Source organism: Scyliorhinus canicula, chromosome 16 (genome assembly GCF_902713615.1).
Source record: "Scyliorhinus canicula chromosome 16, sScyCan1.1, whole genome shotgun sequence".
Taxonomy (NCBI): domain Eukaryota; kingdom Metazoa; phylum Chordata; class Chondrichthyes; order Carcharhiniformes; family Scyliorhinidae; genus Scyliorhinus; species Scyliorhinus canicula.
Genome location: NC_052161.1, coordinates 39,943,232 through 39,966,380, shown reverse-complemented (window position 1 = coordinate 39,966,380; position 23,149 = coordinate 39,943,232). Strand labels below are relative to the sequence as shown.

The window sequence follows — 23,149 nt, the reverse complement described above, 5'->3', positions numbered from 1 at the left end:
TAGATGAACATATATTTTATGGGCCTAGATTCTTTTGTTTTGCATTATTACATTTACTTGAATTCACACTTATGTGATCATTCATCAAAGATAAAATTGACCAAGTTTAGGGGAATTAAGCACAAAGTAAAACGATTGCAACGGCTCAACTTCAGAAAATTAGAATCCTGTGAATTTACTCTTTAAAATCAGTCCAACAGGAAGCTCGATTCAGTTTTCTACTGCAAACAAGCTTTTCAATGTTAATTATTAAGTGACCCTTAAATGTTCTGAATGCATGATTGACTGCGCTCAGTCCTCATAACAGATCGTATTGACATCAAACCATTTCCAAGGAACTTTACTAAGCTTGGATTTTGTTTTAGTGTTTTCCAAAAATCAGCAGTGCCTCATGATTGGAAACTTCTGAAAATTTACCAGTATGTACCTCGCTGTATATGAGGAGGAGGATAGTTTCATGCTGATTATTAAATATGGGGACAGCCACTAAACCAGGCTTTACATGGGTAAGATATTTCCTGGAATTAAGAAGTCAAGAATGTTTTCAGTTCTCTAATTAGATGTAGTTAATGCGTTGACGAGTAAGCTGTTTTATTGGAAAGATTGGATGTAATAGCTGAATGTTTCATTTTGTGGGAGTATATGTTCCCTTCTTACACTTCATCTACATGTTTCATGGAGTAAGCCCATTGAGTCGGAATTAGTTTTAACGATTGACAGTGGATTACCTGAGCTCTCAGACTGCACTATTTAAATAATTTTAGACAAACAGTTTGTTGTCATATGGATCAGACTACTATTGATATGATCATGGCCATGATAATTACAAGGTAGCTCTCATAAACACATCTTCAAAAATCTGAGCTGGATGACCTAACCTTAAAAACTGTGAGCCACACTGCTTTGGCTTTTGTGATAATTAAAGAAAGTCACCAGCATGGATCTGTGTCAGGCATGAGAATAAAATGGGTTTAACTATGATTTCTTCATGGGTACTAACAACAATATTGTTCCAAAACATGATAAATTCTTTCTAAATAAAATCAATAAAATGTTCCTGGTTTTGGTATTTGGATATTGTTCTGTCTGGGAGGGTACATTTGAACTTTTGTTTGTAAATATGCAGGTTTCAGGCCCATATTAGCTAAGTTTCTGATTTCAATGTTCCCATTATGGTGAACCATCACGCAGTGTTCAGGTGCCTTTTTTTTTGGAGGAGACAAATGAGAGGGAAAATTGTGATGAGGAAGCCACTGTATGATTGTAATGGGTAGCAGCCTGACAGCCTTGATAGAAAAACTGTTGTTTCCACCATTTTGGCTGTGGCAAGTGTGATGTGACCATCAATTCACAAGACACGTGGTTGGGAGTGAACAGTGGTTTCAATAGTCTTACAACAGAGCCTGCCTGCGACGAGATGAACTGGCAGCAGGCTCACAACTGCAGATCTTTATACTTCCAGTTAGTGGGAGGAGCCATGGGCGGAACCATGGGCAGAGCCAAGGGTGGAGCCCAGTACAAACTCCTCATCTCCCCCTATGGGCAGAGCCACGCAACTGCTCATATACCGAGCTTACAGAGACACAACACATACAATATAACACAGTATGAATTATTAGGATTGTGATTCATCACAAAGTGCAAAGCAAAACAACCGATAAACAAAAGGGGAAAAAGAAGGATTCTGTACACTGGTCTTAAATTAAAGTAAATGTTTTGAATGTATGTTTTCTGTACATTTTAATTTATTCTTTTTAAATAAATTGCATTTTTTACCCTCATGTTTCCCTGCAACATTCTCTATGCTTCCCATAAGTTGCAGAGTTCTCCGTTACTGCGCCCCATTTGCTATTCTGAATTTGACAACCTTTTCAGTCAATGTTAACAAGCTGTTTGACCTTGAGGGTATTCACAGCCAAACCTAACTAGATTTTCCCTCAGTATTCAAGTTTGCACTCCTCAATCTTTATCTTTTTGTTGGGTTATCATATCTACTAACCAGAACCATTGCCCACATAATTATGTTGTGCCAGTAGAGGGACATTGAGTAATAATCAAGTGTGAGACCGATTGATTTCTCCCCTGTTAAAAAAAAGTATCCTTTGGCCAATTGTCTCGGCTCTCAACTCAACTGAGATCAATTAACTAAGAAAAAATTAAGGATTAGAAATAAGACCATGATTAGGCATACAATGATTTCTAAAATTAGTTTGCTCATCGCTATTTCTATTTTAAGGGGCAAGTTAGCGTGGCCAATCCGCCTAGCCTGCACATCTTTGGGTTCACGCAAACCAGGGAGAATGTGTAAACTCCATACTGACAGTGATCCAGAGCTGGGATTCAAGCCCACTGCGCCACCATGCTGCCCTCTCATCACTATTTCCATTTGCATTGCATATATATTAAACCTGAACAATTGGCGTTGGGTACAATTCAGAGGACAAAGAGTTTGTCTTGTTATGCTCTTGGCGTAGCATAAGCGGCTTCCTTGACGTGCACTCTGACAAAGGAAGGTTCAGACGTGGAGATAACTTCAACACGTTTATTGAACTATTTACAATTCTCCTACTCGGGTTCGCCACTACTGTTAATCCTTCTATAGCTACTCAGACTGACAAATCAGTCTGCTACAATCCACGTGGTGGATGTGAAATTGAATCAACCCTGTGTCTGTACTCACTGAGTGTCTCCACTGGAAAGAGGAAGATCCTTTATATATGGGTTGGTGTAATGCCCCCCTGTGGTAGTGTCACCTCTGTGTGTATCGTGAATGCCCATTGGCCGTGTTCTATCTTACTGACCTATTGGTTGAGTGTCTGTGTGTCATGTCTCTGGTGCTCCCTCTAGTTTCGAGCTAGTCTATGTGTACTTACATTAACCCCCCTTGTGTATCTACCGTGATGCATATCACCACAGGGTTAAATTCACATTTGGGTGCTTTGGCAGGGTGTTTCTTAGCAGCTGCAGTGCCAAGAATCGCCCAGCTATTTAACAGCACTTTGCCATTTTTTTCTGGCCTCGAGGCATTTCTTCCTGCCAAAGCCACAATTAGAGAGATAGCCTGCTGGCGAGGAACGGCTGTTTGCAGATCGGCGCCATTTTGAACAGTAGCCCTGATGCCCCCCCCACCCCCACGCTTTTTCTGGCCCTCTTCTTGTTACTCTGGGAAGCCCTCCCCAACTGGCCCCACCAAACCTGACTCCTGGCAGTGCCAAGATGCCCAGGTGCCAGGGAAAGTGCAAGGGTACCACCCTGCCCTGTCTCTGACCAACCAGGGGTCTCTAATGACCTGCAAGAACCCCAAGGTGCCGTTATGCTTGGTCCACGTTTGCGTAGAGGAGTACTAAATAGCGCCCTCGGGAGGTCTCGCAGATGCAGCCATTGATTCCTGAGTGCTGGGTGAATCCGGCATCTGTGTATTTAAATAAGCAAATCAGCCTGTGCCCGGCAGAGAGCCCAATTTGGGGTTCTCCCGGGATTCACTGGGAGCACCAGGCTCCGTGCCGGGCACAACTCGATTGCTGAATAGAGCACGGAATCTCATGTTTTTGGCAGTAAACTATAGATATAATCACACCACTTGGCTGAAATATAGGTTACATGGGAAGAAACAACTTCTAAAGCTTGGAATGTCAACAATGCTGTAGCCCACATCCTCATTTTCAGTCATCTAATATAGTAACCTAATTCATCAACTGGTACCACCCTTGACTCACTGGTAATGTTATTGCTTCTGAGCTATAAAGTTTGAGGATTCAAAACCCCATTCTGCGGGCAAAACACATAATATAGCTGACATTCAGTTCAATGCTTTAGTAATGGGAAACTGTCTGAGGTGCCATCTTATGCACAAAAGGATAAACTGAAGTCCTGTGTTCCATCTTGGATGAACATAAAACATTCCCAGCAAGAAAACCAATCTTTTTACCTGTCTCGTTTGGGTGGTGACATTACCACCAGAATGAATATCCTAGAAGCATGTAACCCTTCATGCAACAGCAAATTCCTGTGCCTCGTGAAGATGTGAAGCTCTTTGAGGATGTGTAACGTGCTATATAAATGCAATTTCTTCAATGGGCAATAAATGTTGGCTTAGCCAGCAATGCCCACATCCGGTAATTTAATTTTTAATAACAAACTCATTGGCATGCAGGTATAAAAATAAAAACCCTGCTATAACTCAGTTAAATTAGTTTCTGCAGTTGATTCAAGTCCAAAGTACAAGGCTGTGGTAGTATGACTAGTGGTATTAAGGTACCTGGGAGTGTGAGCTGCCATTGGTGCAGAGGGCTTGCTGCTCATTGGCCCAGGTATCGTGTACTTCTTATCCCTATTGGCTAAGAGGAAGGTAGCTCCGCCTACGAGGCGGGGTATAAGAACCCGTGTTCCCCTGCAGCCAGGCCATTTCCTGTACGTCTGCTGCCGGGCTCACTTCTTGCTAATTAAAGCCTTTCGTTTCAGACTTCACCTACATTTCGTGTCCATTGATTGTGCATCAATTTAATCAGCAAGCCAGCTAATACTTAAATGCGGCTTTTGCATTTGCTGCGTGAGGGCTGAGTCGAAGACACTCCAGCTTGATGCGGAGGTCCATCCTTTAAAATCTTGCTAATTAAATTGAAGTCAGTGGCCTTCATGTTCGACAACGCATAGAGGGGCAAGATAAAGAACAACAAGATCTTGCGGTGGAGGATCGAACTGTCCACCTACAACTACGGCATCTTGTATCCTGGGAAGCTAAACGAGCCTCCCGATGATGGACCGCCTTCGAACCCTCCATGCGGACCTCTGCGACCCGGGGGTCACCCGCTTCTTTCACTTTGTAAAGACCTGCAACCTGCCCTACTCCATCGAGGAGGTCAGGACAGTCACTAGGGTCTGCCACATCTGCGCGGAATGCAAGCCGCACTTCTACAGCCTCGAACAAGTGGATCTGATCAAGGCATCCTACCCCTTTGAATGCCTCAGCATGGACTTCAAAGGTCCCCTCCCCTCTACCAACCGCAACACATACTTCCTCAACGTGATTGACGAGTACTCCCTCTTCCCGCTCGCCATCCCCTGCCCCGACATGACCACACCCACCATCATTAAAGCCCTGCAAACCATTTTCTCCCTGTTCGGATTCCCAGCTTACATTCATAGCAATAGGGGGTCCTCCTTTATGAGCGACGAACTGCGTCAATTCCTGCTCAGTAGGGGCATCGCCTCCAGCAGGACGACCAGTTACAACCCCAGGGGTAACGGACAGGTCGAGAGGGAGAACGGTACGGTCTGGAAGACCGTCCTGCCGGCCTTATGGTCCAGAAATCTCCCAGTCTCCTGCTGGCAAGAGGTCCTCCCAGATGCCCTCCATTCAATCCGGTCATTTCTTTGCACATCCACTAATCAAACACCTCACGAAGGCCTTCTTGTTTTTCCCAGGACGTCTTCCTCATGGACCCCGCTCCCGACCTGGCTGGCTACCCCCGGGCCATCCTGCTCCGGAAACGTGCAGGTGCGGGTGCACAAGTCAGACCCGTTGGTCGAGAGGTCCAGCTGCTCCATGCGAACCTGCAGTACGCGTATGTGGAGTATCCCGACGGCAAACAGGACACGGTCTCCCTACAGGACCTGGCACCTGCCGGATCTCGGCCACCACCCCCGGCGCCAGCCCCCCCAACCACCTCCCAACCGCTCCCGGCAGGCGCGCCCCTCCCTGCCCCGCTGACACCGTTACACGCGCTGCCTAATGGACAGGACGACCCTCCCCCCGGCCTGGTCCTCGCCAGCTCTGACTAGGGGTACGGACGCAGCCACAAGGACCGGATCATCTCTCCCGGAATCACGGACGACCACAACTCCAACGTCTCCAGCTCAGCTCAACAGGTCGCACAGGAAGTCCAAGGCACCCAATCGGCTGATCGAGTCTATGTGAACTGTTGATGGACCCATGTTCTTGCTTCTTCTCTCACTTTTTTTGTTCTCAAACCTGTATATAGTTACTGTGTCTTGACTCGGCTCTGTAAATAGTCGCGGGCCAGTGGGCAGCCACCTTTGAAGAGGTACGATCCGACATCACTAGTCATACTACCAGTCTCTTATCCACTCGCACGGGACACGCCCCCCCTCTCTCCATATCCGCATTCCCCGTACACCCCCACCTCCCCCCGGTTCCTTTCTCAACAAGGGGTGAGTGTGGTAGTATGACTAGAGGTATTACGGTACCTGGGAGTGTGAGCTGCCATTGGTGCAGAGGGCTCGCTGCCCATTGGCCCAGGTATCGTGTGCTTCTTATCTCTATTGGCTAAGAGGAAGGTAGCTCCGCCTATGAGGCAGGGTATAAGAACCCGTGTTCCCCTGCAGCCAGGCCATTTCCTGTACGTCTGCTGCCAGGCTCACTTCTTGATAATTAAAGCCTTTTGTTTCGGACTTCACCTACATTTCGTGTCCATTGATTGTGCATCAATGGCTAAGAAAATATTAATTAGCAGGAGGCTTTTGACTGTTATTTCATGAAAGGTGGAATCTGATAATAAACATTCCACTGCTAAATTGAAACAAACAGAAATATAATAGATAATAAAGTTGCTCAAATGTAAAAAGCATTTTTATCATAACAATAATTCTTCAACAAAAATTGACATTTAAGATGCAATTTTAATGGCAATAGTTAAACACAACCATTGCTCACCTTATTTTTCATGATATATCAAGTCTTTCTGCAATTATTAAAGATATATTTGTGTACAGTCTTTTTTTTTCATATTTTTCTCAAAACAATTAAAACTATTTTTCTTACTTCAGGTAGTTGTGCTCCTGGCCACTACTGTCTACTTTTGAACTGTGAACAACTTAAAATAACAACTGGACCCCAAATACTGACAGGTGTAATTGGCAAGACTGGTCAGAAACGAGTCAAGGACCTGGCTAAGCTGGATCCTGACTTTGTGCTAAAGTATCTGGGATAGCCTGTTGGGGACAGAGCCTATGCCTACCCCTGATATGCCATCACTATAGGGAAGGATCAGCTAACATTCCTCTCAGCTGGAATAATAATAAGCAAAGGTTGCAAGAATAGACCATACCAGTATGCTTCACCATTCAATAATGTACTGGGTTTACATCAATTCTACTTGCATGGTTTAGACCCTTGAAGATAAGCAGAATTTCTTTTCAACAGACCTTCCCTTGACCCTGTAAACTTTGACATGCAGATCCCTAATCTTGTGCTCGGTTGCAGCCCGGTTGAACTTTGAGGTTCTGGTTTTCTGATGAAAGTTGTCTGCAAAGTCCATTTTTCAACCCCTTCAGTCTCATAAAAGTATGACTATGTAAGTCATTTCGCAGATGCTGGAGTGTATGTTTGCTCTGGTGTGTTTGCTCCCCCAGCATAGTGTTGTACAGGTTAAGGCTGAATGGTGCTAGTGCTTCAAAAAACAGCTCCATTCATTTGTAGAATACATGTCAATTCTGTGATCCTCCAATGTGGGAAGATATATGTCAGACTGTAAAAGCGGCCTCTCATGCAGGGGAAATTAGAGAGTGATGGAAAGACCATATACTGGAGACCAGTAATAGTGCAACGTTAAGTGTGGGGTGGGCCATCGCCCTCTACTAGTAAAAACATTTGGCAAGGATATAAAGATGACAAAATACTTTCCAAAATGGAAGTTTTCTTGATAAAAACAATACAGTGAGCATTTAAAAAAATTGTCTGGTGGAAATAATGTTCAGAAGAATGAATTCCTGTCGAGTCTGATGACACAAGAAGCTGCTTATAACCGAATAACTACATATAGCAACATTATCCATCACTGTTGTTAATGAATTTGAAAAATTGCAGGAGAAAATCTTTTTATAATAATAAATAGGTTATTTATTTATAGCAAAATTCATATGATTTTGCAAAACAATCACAGAATATGTTCTTAGCATGGGTGGAAACTGGCATAACACCACAATATAAAGAAGCAATTCAATCCAAAAAGATAACAGCTCTATTCTTCTGGATGGAGCCAGTGCGATCACTGCTTTGAATTCTAACAGAGCAGTCCTTTGTCCACTTTGAGGGGAGACTTTCTCAGTTATTTCATGCATGACTTGAAAATGTTCCAATGGTGACAAAGTATGACTAACAAACAGATTTTAAGTGTATTTGTAGCTGAAAAACAGTTTATAGTTTACTGGGCCATCGTGCCTAATACTCGAAAAGACTGAGGCAAAGCTGTAAAGCTCACATAGTGTAATCAATCCTGAAGTGAGCAAGCAGGTTGGGTTACAAAGTTTCTGCACATTATAAAACATTTATTTGTATCGTCTCTTTTTTCATACAACAGAAAACAGAAATGCGCACTGCAATGGAAATGAAGGTAGGCACGTGCATTGGAGAGTCACATATTGTTGATTTTCAGGAAATGACACTTCACAATATCTGTCTTTGTTGGATTTGACAATTTTAACAAGGTTAGCATTTACTGATAATGTAAAATTGTGGGTTTTTCACACTTCTCAGGTTCTTTCGATATTGCTGTTCTGTTCCTGAGAGAAATACGTGAGCTGGATCTCCAACTGGAAGAGTTAAGTAGCAGAAAGTGAAATACATTGCCGGACCTGGTGATGTCTGAGAAATACGGTTAGCTGGTGAATGTAAAACAATGGAGCTGTCTTTTCAACAAGTACCGACAACTCACACAAATGAAAAATGTGAGGGCAACTACTGGGACTTTATGATGTCGCAGGTAAAGATTTTGCCATCCAGACAATTTATGGGAAACAGTACTTTGGAAAACATGCCATTCCAGGATCAAGAAACACAGAGAAGAGTCACGGGGGACTTTAAGAAAAGAGCAGCTCCACCAGCTTCCAGGACTGCATCAATGCCAGAACTGTCTAGTGAGCACGTCGTACACACACCAAGCTTGAACAACCAGAATGTAAATGACAGATTTGGCTGCAAAGAAGGAGTAAAACAGTATTATTCAGGCACTACAAAATGTACATCCAACCTGAACTACTCAGATATTTCTTTTACAGCATATGCCCAGAGAATACAAGATTCTTCAGCTTACAGAGCAGCTAATATTGAAAATGCCTTTGGTTCAAGCATTGAAAAAGTGCGAATAAAAAATGCTACCATGCAAAAGAAAGAGTACATTACTCTAGTGACATCTGATACTGTAAAATACCACCAATTACCCAAGCGAAGAATTGTTGCAGTTTACATTGTTGATGAAAACCAAAGCAACAACAAAGAGGTAAGACATTACGCAGAGGTAAGACAATAACTTCAAAATGCTGATATTTCTTCAATTATATTAAAATATAATGACAGTTTCTCACTAATCAGAGCACCATTTACAACTTCAGAAGACATTCTAACTTATTTTTAGTGCCACTGTTTCTTGTTATAATACATTGTTGTATATTTATACATTTTTGGCACAGTGCTGCTGAAATGGACATGAGGCAGAAATGAAGGGTGATAGGGAATAAGTCTAATTTGAAAGTGAACAGATGATCCAAAGCACTTTGACAACCCTGACCCCAGGTTGTGGATGTACCTGCCTGCTACTATCATAGAGAATTTTTTCTTTGCACTAATACTGAAGTATGTCCATCCAGATGTCTCTCTACCGTATTGCTAGCAAAATTGGAAACAAAGGGTTCGATTTAATGGGACAAAAACAGAGTCCTATTTTGGGCTCACTTAGTGGGGTGGTTCCTGGCACCTGCAACGCCGAGGACGACACTGCTATTTAACGGGATTTAGCCATTTTTCTTGGCTTCGGTGAGGAACGTCCTGCCAAGGCTGCTCTTACCTCATTTCCTGCACTGTAAAGTTCAACATGCCAGTGAGGAAGACAACGCGTGGATTGGGGTGCCATTCTTAAGTGTCACCCCAACCGTTTGACCCACCCCCCCCCCTCAGCCACCCACCCATGGCCTCCAGACCCCACCCCTCACTGCACCAACCTATCTCTTAGGGCATCCTCGAGCTCCCATCGCACTACCTCCTAAGGGCAAGGCATCACTGGACCTATCCCTGGCACCGACAACCTGGCACCCGTGTACCCTGGCACTGCCAGCCTGGCACCTCTGCCAGTATGCCATGGTAGCACTGCCAGGTGCCAGGCTGGCAGTGCCAGGGTGCATGGCTGCCAGCAGGAGTGCCAGGGTACCACCCTACCCTGTCCTACGAGAGCTCGTTAAACCGCATGAGGAGTTTCGTACGTCGTGAATCTCGTGAGAGGCCTCTCGCTAGATTCAATGGGCTCGTTGCTTCAACAAGTTGGACCAATTAGAAAGGAGGTTTAGAGTTCTGGAAGGATGTCCCCTCTCTTGAAACAAGTTTGAAATCGCCCTGACAGCCCTCCTTACAAGGACGTCCCCTTCATCCTTGTGTCATCTTGGTTTCAATTCTGGGCTGGAACCTCAAGAAGGCCTCACTCTGGTTAGTTGATGGCATGGTACAACTCATCTTATTAGTTGTACCACAATTGACCCAATGTCAGTTTCATTCTAGAACAGCGAACCTGGGATCTCCTAACTTAAGGAGTCTGTACTCTAAGTAATGCTCCATTTCCACTGATTGCTTTGTTTGTGGTAGACACAGGCTCTGATTGGAACTCACATGTTAGACAAGGATCTGGCATTTCAGATCCTTGCCTCAGTTCCAATACATTCCTGGCTGTTTTATGGGGGAGTATTCTGACATGATTTTCAGAAGCATATCAATACTGAGGACTTTGACATTGTTAAGTTCTGTGCAAATTAACTGGAAAGTGGAAGCCTCATAAGTTTCTGACCGTGTGATCCAATATTGTGGGTTTCTAGCAATCTGCATTTTCCAACAGAAATAGTCAAGGTGAGAGATTGCTTAGCATTTTTTTGTTGAATTAGGATTTTAGATTAAAAGCGATTCCTCCCCGTCAAATACTGTTTCCTTTAATAAACCTTTAATATAGGAACCTTATTAAATAGGGCCGTGGCTTCATAATCCTTTTGTCAGCTTACTCAGTACACAATCACAACTATTAATATGCCTTAGCTAATCAAGACAAAAATCTCTCAAAATCTCAAAAGGACAGAACTGTCACAATTGGAATTGTGCATATGCTCAGAGATCACTTATCAATATGCTGAAGTATTATTTATGTCCATTTAAACTAAATGCCTAATCACAGAAATAGAATGTAGCTAGTCTAATGTTCCAAAGACTCACGCAATGAAACCAGAAAGTGTTGAAAAACACCATTGGCCAGTGAGCTATGGTGAAGATAAAGATATTAGACCAGGATTCTCCATTTGGGAGACTATGGGCATGATCTACTGGCTGTATTGTGCCCAAATGGGGTCACGGGTTGGCTGGTAGATGCTGGGAGAGGCCTCCCCGGGTTTCCCGATAGCTGTTACACCTCGCAAGATCTAACCAATGGGCAGGTTCCAGTTGACTTACCTCTGCCTTTGTGGGATCAAATGGTCACCCAGCATCTACTGGCCGTGCCAGGGGGACCCCAGCCGGGTGCCATTCTGTACTGGCAATCGGAGGCCCCTGGGTGGTTGACTTTCAGGCAGAGTGACACCCTGACATTGCTGGTGCCACCTGGCTACTTGACACTCCCAGCATTGCACCTTGGGCATCTTGGCAGCGATACCCTGGCACTACCAGTGTGCAGAGGTGGCACTGCCAGGGTGGCAGTGCCATGGTGCCAAACTGGCATTGCGCCCAAGCCGGGGAATGATCTCAGGGGGGCCGAGTCCATATATGGTGGGTACGGGGGGGGGGGGGGGGGGGGGGGGGCTTGGAATCTCCTGCAAGGGCATTGGGCGGGTGCGGGTGTTGTGTCAGTGGGTCATGAGACCGAGGTGCCATTTGAAAATGACATCATGATTCCTTCCTGCACTGAGCAATGCCAAGGTGCCACTCTGCCCAGAGGTCATCCCAGTGCTACAAGCGCCGGGAAGGACCCTGTTTTATTTTGATTAGTTCACACCGTATGTTCTGCCGCCGGATCTGAATCACACCTGATTGCGCTCACACTGGGATTCCCCAGTGGATGACCCTATAACGAAGTCCGACAACTGGTCACCCCCATAAAGCAATTCATGCCGTGCCCCTGGCATTTTCTGGGTCACAGACTAGGGTGACCTGACCTCCTTACCCTGCCAGAGACCGCAATGAGAGAGACCCCACCAGAGACCCCCTAATTAGACATACTCCCAGCATAGACCCCCCATAACAAAACCCCTGCCTATAAGTCCCCCATGAGACAGACTCTAGCTGGAAGCTAGAGATCAGTCCAGACAGACACAGTGAAATAAAACACTGCTTTAAAACTCACCTGTGCAATACACCTGCAGGCTCAGGCTGAGGAAGTAGCATCTGTTAATTCCTGGAAAGAGAAAACCAGTCAGCTGGATTTAAACCCCCTGAGTTCTTTGAAATATATTAATTTTTCATTCTTTCATTAATTTCTCTGTGAAATTGCTTTCACTAGGCTGCGATTGACAGCCTCCACACACATCCAGTTATCTGTATTGTTTTATTCATCTCCCTTCACGCTTGAGTGGCTTTAACTAACCAGTTAAGTACTTTAAGTGCTCTCACTTCCTCTTTTTCTCTGCAGAAAGGACTTAACTGTCTTTGATGTGGTCCAGGAGATGTCAATCATAGATAGATCTTTATAAACATTGCATTAGTTTCACAGCTGGGTATTCTGATGGGTGCCTCTGTAATTAGTGAGTCTCTGGTGGGGATCTCTCTAATTGGGGTGTCTGGTGAGGAGTGCCGTTGGAGTGGGGGCTCTGGTGGGCTGATCCTGTATTGTGTGGGGGAGGAGGGTGGCCCTCAAATGGACTTTGGGTCAACCCCTTTAAAGGGTTATCCACTTGGTCCACTGCAAAGTCCACCATGTCAGCGCAACGATTGTCAAGACCTGCACCAATTCTCACCCACATGATTCCTGGTCCAGAGGATGAGAGAATCATGTGGGCCCGGAGAATATGGTGCCTGGTCCATTAATAGGAGCCTTGATACCGATACCAGCATAGGGCAGGAGCATTGGAACTGGATCGGTGCATGTGCCGATCCTGCTTTTGCCCGACACTGGATCCTTCATCGCTATCGGGAACTCCGCTACCTGTGGCGGGCAGTGGAGAATGCAGCCCATTGTTAGCAGTAATGCTTTTCAATGGTAATACTTTTTTGCAAATTAGATCTGGCATTACAAATTTGAAAATCCATGAAATGACCCCGCAGCTTACTTTCCTAACTTTCTGAAACTCATGCCCCATGCAGCTTTCAAATCTTCTGCACCCGTTTGCTGAAAATGTAATTATGATTTATGTAAACTACATTTCCTGTTGGCCTTGTGGAAAACCTCCTGAACCAGACTCTTCCAACACCCACATTAAAGAAAGAAGGAATTACTTAAATTTAAAAAGCACATCATCAGGATATCTTGTATCACATCACAACCAGGGAATTACTTCTGAAATGTTGCCACTGTAGACGGATACATCAACTAATTTAGTGTATAATTCCACAAACAGCAAGCGAGATAAATTATTAGCCAGTCACTTGTGATGGTGTTGATTAAAGAAAATGTCGGGCAGAAAATTATTGGAATCCCATTCTCTTTCTTAAATGTTATCATGGGAGTCTGGTTTAAGACATGATCTAAAACATTCCATTTTGAATAATACGGCACTCCCTCAGTACTGCGGAAAGTGTGAATCACATTATGTTCAAGCTATTGCAACAAGCGATTGACCACTGAGAAAAGTCATTACTTAAGACTAACTTGGGAAATTATGGAAGGAGCAGTGCCTGTGGACATAGGCTGGTTGGAGGTTCCATTCTACTGCACCCCAGCATTGATATCCTTCAAGGATCATAAAATTCAGGCTCAAACTTCTAATCAAGGTTGTGTTCTCTGTCTGTGTTGATAGTCAGTGAGGTTATTTCCAGATGCCCGAAAGCAAAACTTGTCAAGCAGGTTAATGGTGGATAATGTTTTCACCTCTTAGTTGCTGGTTACATAGTTGCCTGCAAACCACCAACCTCTTCAAATGTGAGGAATGATTGGAAGGAGATGACTGTGTCCTGAAACAGAAAATATTAAAATACGGGAATAATTATAATGATGCAAGATTTAATTGTAATACTGTGCTGAGAACTTCTGCTTCTATTCAATGCAATGTTTAACAACTAGCTAAAGCCTTAGTTAATATGTTTCAAAAGTAATCAAAGTGCTGCAAGCATCCGGTGTTGATATAATTCTAATTTTGTTTTAACAGAATGAAAAAGTAAACATTCCTTTTTTATCAGTCCCAACCAAAAGCATAAAATGCAATAGATTGAACACCCAGAATGAGGATCATGTTGTTCAAGGTAATGAAAAATTTGCATAAAACTTTAATTAAAAAATACTGTATGACTGTACACTAGACTTCAAATGGCTTTCCAACCATGTCAGAACAAGGATGATTCCTGGAGCATACTCTGATATCATACTGATTTTTTCTACTTAAATTCAGGTATCTTTGCCCCTTTAAAAAATGATGCCATGTATTTATAGTTGATTTTGACTTCTTTGATCAGGGAGTCTCTGATATAACACAGTAATTGTAAATAATCCAAACAACCATCTTTGAACATTAGGAGGTTAGAATTAGTAAGAAAGAAAATGAATAACTTACGTTTCTATCGCACTGTTTGTGATCTCCAGATGTCCCAAAGCAGTTAATAAGCCAATGAAGTGCTTTTGATGTGTAGTCACTGTTGTAAAATAGTAAAAACACAGTCAATTTGCACATAAGGTCGCACAAACAGCATTGTAAAGAATTACAGTTTTATGTGTTGGTTGAGGATTAAATGTTGGCCGGAATAAGGGCAAACTCATTGCTCTTGCTGAATAGGGTCATGGGATCTTATATGTCCACTTGAGAAGACAGACTTGGTTCAACGTCTCGTCTGAGAATTGGCACCTCAAATGGTGCAGCAGGCCTTCAGAAATATCAGCCTGGATTATGTACTCAAGCCTTTGGCATGGGTATAAACTTTTTGACTCAGATGTAAAAAGAGTTCTAACACTTAGTCAAGGCTGATATCTAACAAGAAAGTTACAAAATGCAGAAAGGTAGAAAAGTCTACAATTTTGAAAAAATATTTTTGGTATCCAATTGTTCTGTGTTCTTTACTCATTATCAAGAATTGTACTTTAAGACAATCTAGGGGAGAGATAGCAGAGACAATAATGCACATATTTAGTCATTTGTTTAAAAAAGTGTAGTGCCAGAAGACTGGTGAATAGCTAATACAATTCGGGGGTGGGATTCTCTCAGCCCGTGCTGGGCCGGCGCGAATCTCGCAACGCGGCCCCAACGCCGGTCCGCCGATTCTCCGCAGAGCAGAGAATCAGCGCCGGTCGGCGGGCCATTCTACCCCCCCCCCCCCCCCCCCTCCAGTGATTCTCCGCCCGGGATGGGCCCAGCGGTTCACAAAAGAATCCGAGTCCCACCAGCGGCATCCATGTGTGATCTTACCCAGCGTGACCTCAGAGTGCATGCAGCCGGGGGCGGCTTGGTGGGGGAGGAGGGGGCCTCCACTGTGGCCTGGCCTGCGATCGGGGCCTACCAATCAGTGGGCTAGCCTCTCGGGCTGGGGGCCTCTTCTGCTCCGCGCCGTCCCCTGAAGCCCTACGCCATGTTGCATCGGGGCCGGTGCGGAGAAGGGATCCACTGCGCATTGGCGCCGGCTGCACTGTGCATGCGCAGACCCGCGGCGCCCATTTGACGCCTGCATCGGCAGCTGTAACACCGTGGGTTGTTCCATTGCCGTGCTGAACCCCCTGTAGGGGTCAGAATCGCTGCTCCTGAGGGCATGTTGACGCTGTTGTGAAACGCAACGGCGTTTATGATGGTGTCAACACTTAGCCTCAGGATAAGAGAATCCCGCCCTCTATATTTAATAAGGAAATTATAGATCAGTCATCTTAACTTCGGTGGTAGGAAACATGATAGAGACATCTCTACTAGAGGAGAGAAGAGAAGAACATATAAAAACAAAAAAAAGGAATAGGTGATATTAATTTCAAAAGGTAAATTCTTGCTTAACCAATTTTCTTGAATTTTTTGAGGTCATTGCAGAGAGTGTAGACAGTTGTAATGCAGTAAATGTTATTCATCTGGAATTTCGAAAGGTCTTCGATAAGGTGCCCCATATTAGACTAATGAATAAGGTCCATTATTAAGGCCATCAATATAAGATAGTCAACAAAAAATCCAATAGGAAATTCAGAAGAAACATGGTTACCCAAAGGGTGGTGAGAATGTGGAACTTGCTATCGCAGAGAGTTCTTGAAGTGAATAGTATCAATGTATTTAAGGGAAAGCTAGGGAAGAATATAAGGAAGAAGGGAATAGAGTGTTACAATGCTAGATTTAGATGACGAAAGGTGGGAAGAGGTTTGATTGAAGTGTAAATGCCAACATGGTCTGGTTGGGCCAAATGGCTTGTTTCTGTATGGTATAACCTATGTAATGTTATTGAAAATATGTTGGACATGAAAAAAAGGTGGACTGTATTGCTCTAATTGAATGATTTTCAAATATATAGCCTTAACATAATGTATTCAAAATTGACAGTTTAAAGTTTAATTACTGAGTGCCTTTGTCAGAACTCTAGAAGATAATAAGGGGTCAGTGCCCATTTTCTTTCTGCCATTGGTCTGATTCAGCAATTCCACAGCATGAGAGGATTCTGGACAAAAATAGGGTTAAACAGTCAGGCCCATAGAAATTGATATTGCTGTCTATTGGAAACGTTTCATTTGATACAATTTCAGTGATTGCTGGTTAAGACAGTTAGTTGGTGTTTGAATGTTTTCAAAGGGTACTCTCCATTAATGACCTCAATGGTTCAGACAGTGGAAAAGTGACTGCACTTGCTGTGGATCTCAAAGAAAGATGTCAACACATGTCTAGAGAATGCTGGGGTATGAGTTGTATCTTTCCCAATGTTAACTTAATTCTGCAGCAGTAGGGGATCCCTCATGTCCTACAACAGTGATGTCATCAAACAAGCTATGCAGCCAATGAAATTGCAGAATTCCCACCTCCAGAAAATCAGGAGGTAACAAGTAGGTTTTATAATTTGCATTCAGTCATGTATGATTTGTCTGAAGGCATGTCCATGGCTTATTGTTTGCTGATGCTTCATCCCGAGAACGTTTCTTGGCTGATTTTTGCCAGTGGTAGTTTGCCATTGCCTTCCATGCTCAGATGCATGGGGATCTACCTCATCTGGAAGGGGAATCATACCCATGCTGTTGGTGTTATTCTGAACCACAAGCTAACCATCTAGCCAACTGAATTAACCAGCCGCCATTTTGTTGATGAAATATTTATCGTTGAATGAAGAAATTTGACATTCCGTGAATGTAAAATTAGTTTTTTGAGGTCAGAGAGGTTCAGCACAAATTATGAACATAGTCTGCAGGTAAAATCCAATGAAAACTCATTCTTCAATGCATAACTTTGTAAAGGATTTTTATAACATCGAGAACGATATTAGCGTAAAAAGTAGAAGTTTATATCAATTAAGTTTTTACTAATTGTTTTCCATCAGCAAGGATTGAACAGCGCATCTTAAGTAGGAACAGGGAATAGCTGACATCAGTGTCTCGATTTTTCTGTTTAACTGAGCATGCTGTCAGTTTCCCAGAAACTTATTGGTAACGATAGATAACGGTTTTGCCGGTATTAAAACTGTAAAGTATGGGCCAATGCATTTCTTTGTCACTTGGAACTAAAAAGCAATTTCAGTGTCAGCTGCTACATTTCTTGCATTACAGGAGTGCCTATATTTTAAAAATGTTCTTAATTGGATGTAAAGCATGTTGGAACATCTTAAAGTTGTGAAAAGTGCTACATAAATGCAAGTCTTTATTTTCTTCAAGGAGGTCTTGAAAGCTTTTTCAGTCATATGCATGTTTTGGCACAAGTATCTGGGCATAACATAGATACTCTTGTGAGGTAATTGAACCACTTCTGTCCCAGTGTAGCAGTACTTGAGATGTTGGTGGTAGCACTAATTTTCTCTACCACTTCTCTGCTTTTAATTACTTCAGATTGTTCAAGACTGTACCAGAAATTATTTTTTCTCCTTTTAACTGCTCTCCTCCTACTCCACATCCTTAATTAGTGCTCAAGGAAGAAGATTAGTGGCAAATTTATGTTGGCGGGCAATATTCTCACTGCTTTGCTAAACTAGCATCGAGAGATAATCCATACTACTGTCTTCAAGAGATGAAAGAAAAATAAAATTGCCTGTGTAATGATGGTTGATTGCTTACATAGGGCAGCATTTTCCAACATCCCCACTTCACGTTTTCCAGCAGTGGACTTGCCTCGCTAATGGCTGCCGGTGGGATCTTCTGATCCCACCCATGTCTACAGCATTTTGTGTGGCTCATCCGTCCCACTGCTGGGGTACTCGCTGCGGGCTTTGCCTTTGATGGGACCAGAGATCCTACTGGTGAGAAGTGCCAGAAAAATCCCACCCATAGTGTTTACAGCAGAGTAATCGGCCATTCAGCCCAAACAGCCCATGTCAGTGTTTATGCCCATCATGATCCTTGAGGGAGGAGACACAAATTTTAAAATAAATTTAGAGTACCCGATTCTGTTTTTCCAATATTGGGGCAATTTAGCGTGGCCAATCCACCGACCTTGCGCATCTTTGGGCTGTGGTGGTTAAACCCACACAGACACGGGGAGAACGTGCAAACTCCACACAGACAGTGACCCGGTGCCAGGATCGAACCTGGGTCCTCACCGCGTAGGCAGCAGTGCTAACCGCTGCACCACCATGACGCCCAGGAGACACAAATTTAATCTGCTCTGTTTCACATACTGTATAAAAAGTTTTAAAATCCCTGCTACCTATTAATGGATTTCCAGGCTGTCTCTCACTCTCTTTTTCCTCTCATTTCATTGTCGATTTTCAGCTTTTCTTATTTCTGTTCCAGATCTATAAACAAACATATTTGTAATACTGTATATATGAAAATTCTCTTGTATAAGAGAGCAAAGTTGATACAGGAAATCTGTTCTAATATGAAACACTTAAGAAGAATTACCTACAAAATTAATCAGGGAAATAAGCTACTATGCAATGTAAAGTTGCCATAGTCCCAGATAACCATAGGCTGCTTTCCCTTTGAGGAGGAGAGCTGACTGATGATGATTTAACCTGAGGATCACCACACCTCAGGCAAGGGGCAAGGTTGAGAAGGCGGGCCTTCATGAATAACCTCAAACGGTATGAAAATTGAACCGCGCTGTTGGCCTTTTCCTGCATCACGAACCAGCTGTCCAGCCAACTGAGCTAATCGACCCTTAAAAACATAGAATCCCTATGGAACATACTCATTTTTTTTCTCATATGCTAGTACATTAGCCAAGATGTTTTCTTTGTCTGGGAGGTCAGCACAATGGTCAAGAATTCCTCTCGCTGCCATCAATAATAATTTCATCTGCCTCCCTCCAGGCTGGAATGTCTCCCATCTCTTGTCACTTAGGTTGATAAGACCTGATGAATCTTATCCAAATAAGACAAAGGGGTGAGAGTGACAGGCAGCTCGTTGACCTTCTGGTTGGGAATCAAGTACTGACTGCTTGGGTTGTGAGGCCATCTTGATTGCTATAATTAAAAACAATTTCACTGCCAAATACGTACAATTCTCATAGTTGATGTTGTTACGTCTCTTATGACTGACTCCAACTAACCAGTGTCACGCTGGTGAATTTATATCATAGAAATTGAATTGCACAGAACTGTTTTACTTACAATTCTTTAGCAAAGACTTATAACAAATGGTCAATGTAAAAATATTTTAAAGATTAATTAATGCATTGTTTATCTTTTGAAAATCATGTAACCACTACCATGAGCTACTTTTTTATGAAGAAGACGAGGACAAGAAAATATCAGCAGGCATTGCACACTGCAATATTTATGGTTATTTGTGAAAGTATTACACAAAAATCCTTATCGATGGAGAATGGAGAATTGATTGGTTTTTGAATTGTAAGGTTATGCTCATCATATTCAAAGACAGTTCAAATTGAGTGTTACTATCAAAGTTAATTGCTATTTGTAAATATTTGGAACAGAAGCAAGAACATTTTTATTGCATGACCATTCATGTGGTTATTGTTTCGGAGATGATTTTTTAGCAAAGCTCTTTGCAGTCAGTCTGGGTTGAAAGAAAAAAATACAAGCAATCTGCAAAATACTATTTGATGCCTAAGATAACTCATTTCCTCAAAAATACTTAAAATCTAGAAATTTCTGGTCTTCAGAGATTATTTCCTGCATTAATAAATCATCAAATGACAATCCCTTCATCTCTCTAGGATACTTTTACTGTGTAACATTCCCAGAGATTATGTGGGGAGTTTGAAAATGGATGAGCGAGTAACATTGGGTGCCAGTGGGGATTAAGTGGAAAAATATTTCAAGCCGATCAGGAAACCAAACTCCAACCTACCGACTTTGGGTTTTACTGTGGGACAAATGGTGTTCAGTCAACCCATTCCCAGGGCAGGGGGTTGACGTTTTAAATACATGAATAAGGCTGAATGCCTCAGTTCGAATCAGCTCCAGGTTTAACTGGAGAGATGTGGAGATGCCGGCGTTGGACTGGGGTGAGCACAGTAAGAAGTCTTACGACACCAGGTTAAAGTCCAACAGGTTTGTTTCAAATCACTAGCTTTCGGAGCACTGCTTCTTCCTCAGAAAACTGGAGACAACCAGACATCCTAGCCCTTGGAGATTGTGACAACTTTGGGAGAAGACAAACTTTCACAACTTTGACAAAGAGTCATCCAGACCTGAAACATTTGCTCCTTTCTCTCTTCATACACGCTGTCAGACTTGCTGAGATTGTCTAGTATTTTCTCCCAGACTTTTCTCATGGACTTTTTCCCAGGGTAGAGGTGTCAATTACTAGGTTGCATAGGTTTAAAATGCGAGAGGCAAGGTTTAGAGGAGATGTTCGAGGTAAGTTTTTTACACAGAGGGTAGTGGGTGCCTGGAACTCGCTGCTGGAGGAGGTGGTGGAAGCAGGGACGATGGTGACGTTTCAGCGGCATCTTGATAAATACATGAATAGGATGGGAATAGAGGGATACCTACCCTGGAAGTGTAGAAGATTTTAGTTTAGATGGGCAGCATGGTCGCCGCAGGCTTGGGGGAGCCGAAGGGCCTGTTCCTGTGCTGTACTTTCCTTTGTTCTTTGTTTGTTTGCTCTGTTTTTGTTTCAGATTCCGGCATCCGCAGTAATTTGCTTTTAAACTTTCACAGGACTCCTATTGTGGCAGGAGGAGCAATCAGTGCTTACTCATGGCCTGCTCAAGCGCTCCACCACATTCAATTAACTCCACCCTGGAATGGGACAACTCTGCTGTCCCATCAAGGTCAAGGATTGGACTTCCATTCAGGATCCATTCTTGTCCTCATCTTCCTTATGAAAAGGTAGCCAATGGTTGTGGTTACATGATTTTCAAAAGATGCATTAATTGATATTTAAAACATTTTCAAGTTGACCTTTAGAATCGATGGAATCCCTGCAGTGCAGAAGGAAGCCATTTGACCCATTGAGTCTGCACCAACCCTACCAAGAGGAATCCTACCAATACCCACTCCCCCACCCAATATCTGTAACTCCATTACCCCAACTAACCGACACATCTTTTGACACTAAGGGGCAATTTAACATGGCCAATCCACCTAACCTGCACACCACTGGACTGTGGGAGGAAACTAGAGCACCTAAAGGAAATTCACGCAGACATGGAGAGAGTGTGCAAAATCCATATAGTCACCCAAGGCCAGAACCGAACACAGGCCCCGGCGCTATAAAGCCACCGTGCCGCCCACCTTGTCCTGTAGATTTCTCCAGACTGTTTCCTGTCCAATTGGACATCAAGTCCATCAAGCAGTTTAAGTTCCACAGCCTACAGGAAAACCCAGACTTCCAAGTTTCCCGTGTGCTAATGGGACCCACCATGCCTACCCCAGACTATTCCCAGCATATTGACAAGCAAAGATCCCCTCTAACATTCATTGCTTCAACAGGGGTTTGAAACTAAACTAACTTAAAAAGCTGTTTCTAAGATTTTCTAATCAGCTTATAAAGGGTGGAACATCCACCCACTGTTTTCGAGACAAGTGATACCACAGGGATGGCTGGGAGGGCATAAAACTACTTATATCAAGAATTCCCTCTTCCCCAGCTCAGTTGGAACCTGGAATTAGACTGCAGCATGGTATACCAAATTACATAACAGATATTTCACTATTAAAATGACTTACCTATATTAAGGATGTGAAAGTGTGAGAGAGAGTATCAAAAAGATTAATGAAAATGGTTCCAGGGATGAGGAACTTCAGCAATGTGGATAGATTGAACAGGCTGGAAACGTTCGACCTGAAGAAGAGATTAAGAGGAAATTTGATAGACGTGTTCAAAATCACAAGGGGTCTGGACAAGGTAGGTGGAGAGAAATTGTTTCCATTGGCGGAGCATCAAGAAGCAGAGAGCAGGTTTAAGATGAATAGAAAAAGAAGCAATGATGCCAAGAGTAAAAATGTATTTCTGTAGTACGTGGAATGCATTACCTCAGAGCGTGGTGCAGGCCGATTCAATCAACACCTTCAGCATGGCATTAAATAGTTACCTGGAGGAAGAAGATTTGCAGGTCTATGGGGAGAAGACAGGTGAGTTGCTCTTGCTAAAAACAGACACAGACATATGAGCGGAATGGCCTCCTCTGTGCTGCAACAATTCTCTGATTCTCTTGCATGGAGAACCAAAGTGAACATAAACTAGCGGCAGGTGAAGGTATGCTCTGCGGCATATTATATGGCGTACAATGTTCTCCCAGCAGTTTTCAGGTGCCTGTAGCCTATTAAAAATGGGGAGTAGGGTGTGTATTGTAAGAATAGGCGACCAGCCTAATGAACTGGATATCCAGGTGTACCTACACATTACAACAAGTCCAACCACATGGGCAGAAATTCACAGCCCCTCCACAACGGGAGAAGGGCTGTGAAATGTGGCGAGCCACTCAAATATTCATTGGCGACTTCAGCAGGACT

The 23,149-nt window shown here is 43.3% G+C and overlaps 1 protein-coding gene across 3 annotated transcripts in view; it reads left to right on the top strand.

Annotated features, from left to right (window-relative positions):
- The first annotated feature begins 347 nt into the window (after window positions 1-347).
- Window positions 348-23,149, top strand: part of c16h10orf90 (chromosome 16 C10orf90 homolog) — a 290,020-nt gene continuing 267,218 nt past the window's right edge. Inside the window, exons 1-4 of one of the 3 annotated variants that reach the window (XM_038773229.1) lie at window positions 348-506; window positions 8,319-8,351; window positions 8,495-9,236; window positions 14,281-14,374. In XM_038773229.1, the coding sequence (XP_038629157.1) occupies window positions 8,637-9,236; window positions 14,281-14,374 (694 nt within the window). In that variant the 5' untranslated portion in view covers window positions 348-506; window positions 8,319-8,351; window positions 8,495-8,636. Of the gene's footprint in view, window positions 507-8,086; window positions 8,352-8,494; window positions 9,237-14,280; window positions 14,375-23,149 lie in introns of those variants that run through there. The other 2 variants (XM_038773230.1, XM_038773231.1) reach the window with 2 other exon arrangements.